A 7,447-nucleotide genomic window follows, 5' to 3' on the forward strand; every position below is an offset into this window, starting at 1 on the left:
CTTTTGGGCGCCCAGATCGTTCAGCATCAACTGTGCTCGTACGGCCACAACGAAACTCGGTAAACCACTTATGAATCGTTCCAATAGACGGTGCAGAGTCCGTGTAATACTTATCCAGCTTGGCCTTGGTCTCGGATATCGTTTTCTTGCGAAGATAGTAGTGTTTGATCAAAACTCGAAACTCAGGTTTTTCCATATTAAAAAATACTCGGAGGTTAGACGCTTCTTAGTGCTGTAACTTGTAAGTGCGTAAACATAAATGGCTGAAGTTTTGACAGGCGTCATTTGAAGGATCAAGCTCGACGAAAATGGTTCACATTAGTGAATACTAATGCCATCTCTTAGAATTTTCAGGTACTAATCAGACTGCCTAGTACATATCACGCCTTATAAAATTCTGTACATCTGTTGTCACTAAAATTCTTACAGAAAAATATTGAAAAAAAATTTTTTTTTGCGTTTATATTATTGATCTTCTAGGTGTAATGTTGTTTATATACCTAAAATAAAAACTTTCAACGGTCTGAGAAAATTAAAAATTTGTCAGGCCAAAGTAAGGAAAATTTTAAATTGGAATTTTGCAGCAACCCTGAGTAGAAATGTTAACTTATACCTTTTCGCCTACCGTGTCAAAATTAATTTTTCTTTTATCATATTTTGGTTTAACCGGATATAATTTGAGAGGAACGTCAATCTTGAAATTGTCTTTCTCATCTAGCATTGCCATTTGTTGAGGACTTCCACTGTAGGGATATTAATAAATATATTTAAATACCAATTAGTCAATAATTATTTCTATAATTGAATTTTTCATTATTGGATGTGTCGGCTCAAAAAACGTTGTATGGACAGAAATTTTGCCTCACTGAAATCTATGTTGATACTGACACTTTTTTGAATTCGGAAATTCGACCGGAATTTTTCCCTGATTAATTTTTCATTTTTACTAAAAATTAATATTCAAAGAACGAAAATTTAATTTTTAATGGAAAACATAAATTTTTAATACAAAGGACGAATTTTCAACGAACTAGTTAAATTTTCGTCCAAAAAATATGACTTTTCAATAAAATACTTTAATTTTCAACTACATAAGTAATTAGATTTTCAGCAAAAGTGTGTAATTTTCTACTTGTAAGACGATTCTGCAAACAAATGGTAGAATAAAAAAAATATCGGAAACCAAAAACAGTCAGACTTTAAACCAAATAACAAAATTTGTATGCAGACAATTGAATTTTGAACTACAAATTTTTAATCTAAAAGGAAGCATTTTTATTAAAATAGATGAATTTTTAAGAAAATTCTGGAACATTCCACTGAAAAAATAATTTTTTAATGTAATACCTGAATTTCTTACAACAAAATTAATTTTTTTAAATAAAATAGTGGAATTCTCAACCTGCAAAAATGAATTTTTAACCAAATCATCAAATTTCCAAACAAAAAGATTAAACTTTAAACAAAGAGATGCATTATCAATTGACTAGTCAAATTTTCAAATAAAGAGATTAAACCTCAATAAAGATACAAACAGTTGATATTTTAACCAAAAAGAAACAAAAATAGTTTCAACAAAAGAAATAAACTTTCAACAAAATATTTAAACTTTTTACAAAAAAGACGAATTTAAAAAACAAATGCATGAGTGTTGGAATAAATTGGTGAATTTTCAACAAAAATATCAGTTTCTAGACAAAAAAGGAGAAGTTAAATTTTCATATAAAACATTAATTTTTGACGATAGAAAAAAAGGAATTTTCCACAAAATATAGAAATTTTTAACCAAAAATATGAATTTTCACAAAAATAAGAATAGTCACATTTATAACCAAAGAGATAAACATTCAAGTAAATAAATCAATTTTAAACGAGGTAGTTAATCATTTACCCAATCAATGGTATTTTCAATTAAAAAAAAAATTAGGATTAAACTTTGAACCAAAAAGATCAATTTTCAACTGAAGTGATAATTCTTCAATTGGAGGTGTTAAATCTTCGGTTAAAGAGAAAATATTTTAGAACAAAAAAAAAAGAAGAATTTTCAACCATAAGATATGAATTTTTAACCAATAACGTAATAGTATAGACATTTCAAAAGAAAAAGACTTTAATTTTAAATTCAAAACATTTGAATTCAATAAAAAAGCCGAATTTTCAAGAAAACACTTGAATTTGTAATCTAAAATGCGAATTTTCAACTAAGAAATTTCATCTTCTATGAGAAAAGGAAGATATTTCAACAAAATGCCTCAATTTTCATATAAATTATTGAATTAAAGACATCCATTTTTAACAAAAAAGGGAATTTTCAACAAAATAGTTAAACTTTTAACTAAATGAAGTAAGTTTTCAAAAAATAGTTTAATTTTTAACCAAATAATTGAACTTTCTATCCCAAATATCAATGTCTATTTTTAACAAAATAGTTAAAATTTTAACACGAGAGATAGATTTTCAGCTTATATGATGATTCTTTAATTGGAATAGGTTATTTTTCAGTAAAAAATTATTTTTAAAAAAATGCCAATCAAAGAGATGAATGTTAAACCAAAATTAGAAATCTTTAACAAAAAGAGGATTAAAAAAAATCAACTTTCAACCCGGCAAATAAATTGCCAACAAGAATATTGTATCGGGCTACCCACAAAACTTTTTTGTAAAATTCCCTTTTTTTCCCTGGTTAATTTTTTATTTTCCCAGACTATTCATATTCAAGGACCAGAATCATAATCTTGTTAAATTTTTTATGCAGAAGCTTTTATATATGGAAAAAGAAAATTTCAAATTAAAAAATTATGTTTTTTTATTCTCCTTTACAGTTATTTAAAGTGCCTCTTATGGAGTTTCCTTGACTTTTGCAAGATTTTTTTCCTTCAAAATTCTTGACTTTTTACCTGATTTTTAGATTAACCCTGATCAAAATAGACATCCTATCAATAAATAATTTATAAAAAATCAATCGATCTTTTTCTATAGTGAACAATTTCTGTGTATTATTTTTTTGGTCTTGTATCGTTTTTCCAAAAATTGTGATATTTCTCTGATTTCCATTTTTAAGATTGAAACAAAAACTATGCACCCTATTAAAAAATAGTTTACAACAAATTACTTGGTCTTTTATTGGTAAACAACTTTTGTCTAATTATTTTTTTATCTCGTGTCGTTTATCCGAAAATTTTAATTTTTTAAATAGCTTTTTCACGATTTAAACAAAATGTACGTGTCCTATCAAAAATCATTCATAATAAATTTGTAGACCTTTTTAGGGTCAACAACTTTTATCTGTTAATTTTTGCAGTATTGTTTCACAAAAAATTGCAATTTTAGGATTTTTAATATAATTTTGTACGATTAAAACAAAAACTACGCGTCCTACCAAAAATGATAAACAAAAAATTTCTGACTTTTTTCAGATAAGCAATTTTTAGGTTTTCATTTTTTTCGTTGCATAGTTTTGCCGAAAAATAGAATTTTTTGATTTTGTGGCATTTTTCATAATTAAATCTAAAAATCTGTATTTTATTGAAAAATGGTTTAACCAAATTTAATATTCTCTTTAGTATGAACAATTTTTCTTCATAACATTTTTTTCTTATCTTGCATAGTTTTACCGAAAAATGGAATTTTTTATTTTTAATAGAATTTTTCACGATTAAAACGAAAAATATATAAATTTAAAAAAAAATGGTTTAAACATACTTTGTTCATCTTTTTGACATGAAGACTTTTTCTTCCTTATATTTTTTTAGTACATGGTATAGTTGTATATATTATATAGTATGAACATTGGAGTGGCTCAAAAATACTATTTTTGTAGGGGCTAACGATCCCCCCATTTCATGGCAAATCCGAAAAAAGAAATTTCATATTTTTTATTTTCTTATTTTAACAGGTGCCAGTTTTTACTTGAAGTTTTCTATATAAAATGCATGGGAAAAAATCACTTTTTTGAGTTTTTGGAATAATTTTTTTGAATTTGGGCATTGTCTAGTGGCATATTTATCAACATTGGTTCATTCATTTTTAATTATTTAAAAAAATTGAATTTTTAAAAATAATTTCTTTCTAATTTTTTTTATTAAATATTATTACTATTTATTTATTAGAATATTTATCAACATTCGTTAATTAATCTGTAATTTTTTAAACGTATTCTAATTATTACAAAATTATTTAAATTAAAATTAAAATTATTTCTTGAAAAAAAGATCCTACTCCATCTTCACTCTACTGGAAATCGAACCACAAAGTAGGATCTTTTTTTCAAGAAATAATTTTAATTTTAATTTAAAAATATTATTTTCCATCCAGTCTTATTAAGACGTTAAGGATTTTCTGTTATTGAAGATTCTTAACTTGATCGATATTGTGTAGATTCCTCTGCCTTCATGGTTTGAAGGGTTGATCTATTGTCGGTAAGGTACAATCTCTGATGTCATAGCAGATAAATTAAAAAATTTAAAAACAAAATTATTTTTCGAAATTTTTTTTCAATAAGACTTGATCACTGCTGGTCTAGTGGAATATTTATCAATATTGGTTAATCAATTTTTAAATATGTAAACAAATTCCATTTGTTTAAAAAAGTTGTTCTCTATAAATTCATCTCCCTGGCAGTTCGTTACCCTAAATAACTTAAATTTATTTTTACACAATTCGAAGTTGTATAAAAAATTTATTATTATTTATTTTTAACTGCCTTTAGTTTGTTCAAACAAAAATTTTCCCACAAAATTTGCAAAATTTTCTGACCAATTGACATAAGTTTAAATAAAGTTTTTAGAAAAATGCAATTTATTTGAATATTTAAAAAGTAACTAACCAATGTTGTTAAATATTCCAATATACAAGCAATAAACATTTTTATAGAAAAAAACAACAAATTTTCATAAGAATTATTTAAACAAATTTAATTTCTGTAAAAAAAAATAAAAATTGAACAAACAATGTTGATAAATATTCCACTAAAGAAATATTATTAATTTTGAATACTCATTTTTTTAAATTATCTAACAAAAATCCATTTGTTTGAATAATTTTTAAAAAATTAATCTATTTCAATCAATATTCCACTAGACCAATAGTAATAATTTGTTAAAAAAAAACGAATTCAGAAAAAAATTATTTAAACCAATTCTATTTGCTTTAACAATTGAAAATTAATTAGCCAATGTTGATAAATATTCAACTAGACAAATGATAATTATTATAAGTATAAAAAAAGACGAGAATACAGTGCTAAAAAAGTAGATTTCACGCAGAATTGACATTTTTGGTTTTAAGGGTAGTTTTCAGGGACTCATGGGTGAGTCAAAATCTCTGTTACTACGACGTTCTTTGACCAGATAATTCATTTTTTTATATAAAAATAAAACCTTATAAAATATGAAGTGCAATTTCTAGTGGAATATATTGGCGATAAATCAGTGGATCCATCATCAATGAAATACTCATTTCCGGTTTCGACATGATCAAAACTTAAAGGTGTTATAAATTCCTGATTATGTCTATTTGATTCCCTGACATCTTTCATTGACTTGTGCTTTTCATTTCGATGATGATGTTTAGTATAATTTGTGAATTTTCCATTTATTTTACTTTTTAATTTTTCTCGAATTCTTTTACTCTTTTCTTTCCTAAAAGAAGCAAGTAAGATGATTTAATAGACAATTGCGATATTAGAAAGAATATTTTTAAATACCACATTAACAGGGTGGCCGCAAAACTTCATTTTCAAAATTCCCTTACTTTTCCCTGACTGATTTGTTATTTTTTCCAAATATTTATATTTAGAGAAGAATATTCTTATCTTGTAAATTTTTTAATAAAGAATCTTTTATAAATTGAATAAAAAACACGTTCACCTGAAAAAGTGAAAAAGTAACTTATTCCTAACCCAAAAAGTAAATCAAAATGACCAATATGCTTTACTAGTATGACTCATTTTTTTTTGTATTCAAAGTATTTGAGAAGAATTTGATTCATAAGACTTCAATAAAATTCAGATTAAGTTGAAAAGAACTCTAATGGATTTAAACATAAATGTAAAAACCCCGAAAATTAAATTTATTGTGATAAAATTGATGTAAATGTAGAGAAATTTAAGGACAATGAGAAGAATTTGATTAAATTCATAACAATTCAAGATAAACCACAATAAATTCAATTTAATTGAATGCAATTGCTCAAAGATATAAAAAATGCATTGAATAAAATTTTACAAAATGCCTAAGAATTCAGTTTTGAATACAGTTTTGAAGAATTAATGTGAACTGCAAAACATTGAGAGAATGCAAAACATTCAAAAGAATTTAAAAGAATGCAAGATAAATGATAAGATATTAGGTGAAATCGATATGAATTCAAATAAATTCTTTGAAATCCAGTAGTAAAACATTATAAAATTTTATGAAAATTCTATAAAATCTGATGATATTATGTTATATTATATTAAATATTATATAGAGCAGCAATGTATAAACCAATAAAATTAAAAAATTGTACATTTCAGCTTTTTGAATTTTTACCTCAAGAAAAAATACAGAAAGAAACTCACTATCTGCTGGAATTATCGCATCTGCACTCACAGAATAGAAATAATTCTAATAATATGTAACTATAATTTTTATAAACAAATTCTTACTATTGTTTTTTTCCTTATAGAATAAATTGCTTGTTTCACGCTATCTGCTAAGATTTTTCATAAGAGTCATAATTAGTTTCTCCATGATTCTACTAAAATTTAATAAGCAATAAAAACTTTTCGGCAAGTTATTTTTTCGATACTGAACTATTTAGTGCGCTGAACACTTATATTTCTGTTTACATATTACGTAACGTTATTTTAAATGCTCTTACCTTCCCACACCCTAACTTCAGTTACGTAACATTTTTTTGTATTAGTTTTAAAAACTTAATAGACGTTTTGTAAATAAATATACATTTTTAGGATAAAGTGCGGTATAAAAATAAATTAAACAATATTTTGACGTAACGCAAGGATGCTTTTTTGATATTTTTTCAGTTACATGCATTTTCAAATTATTTACAAAAAGAGGAGTATCAGCAGTTTTTTTAGAATTATATAAGTTTTATCATTTTCATAAGACAATTAGGAAAGAATTTTAAATATTTAAGATGTGTCAAAAAAGAATGTAGAAGATTTAAAAAAATATATTTTATTTTAATAGATTTTACAAATTATTAGAAAAATTTTAGCCTTTTCAAAAGATATTTAGGTCTTTTATAATTTGAGATGAAATAATAAATATTCCATAAATTTTCGGATATGCTTCCAAGGTTTAAAATATTTTAAATCTATGCAAAGCCTCTTGAATTCTTAAAAATATTTTAAAATGAATCCAATTTTTCTTGAGATTTTGAAAAATCATTTAAAATGTAAAAAATTTACTTGAAAATCTTCAAAAATTTAAAAATAATCTAG

The 7,447-nt window shown here is 24.6% G+C and overlaps 1 protein-coding gene across 2 annotated transcripts in view; it reads right to left on the minus strand.

The window, feature by feature from the left end:
• Positions 1-7,447, minus strand: part of LOC117176773 — a 28,133-nt gene that overhangs the window by 13,932 nt on the left and 6,754 nt on the right. The window contains exons 4-5 of one of the 2 annotated variants that reach the window (XM_033367069.1): positions 5,379-5,639; positions 626-743 (exon numbers count right to left, since the gene is read on the minus strand). In XM_033367069.1, coding sequence (XP_033222960.1) covers positions 626-743; positions 5,379-5,639 — 379 coding nt within the window. Of the gene's footprint in view, positions 1-613; positions 744-5,378; positions 5,640-7,447 lie in introns of both variants that reach the window. The other variant, XM_033367068.1, reaches the window with a different exon arrangement.

The sequence above is a fragment of the Belonocnema kinseyi genome, chromosome 7, assembly GCF_010883055.1.
Source record: "Belonocnema kinseyi isolate 2016_QV_RU_SX_M_011 chromosome 7, B_treatae_v1, whole genome shotgun sequence".
NCBI lineage: Eukaryota > Metazoa > Arthropoda > Insecta > Hymenoptera > Cynipidae > Belonocnema > Belonocnema kinseyi.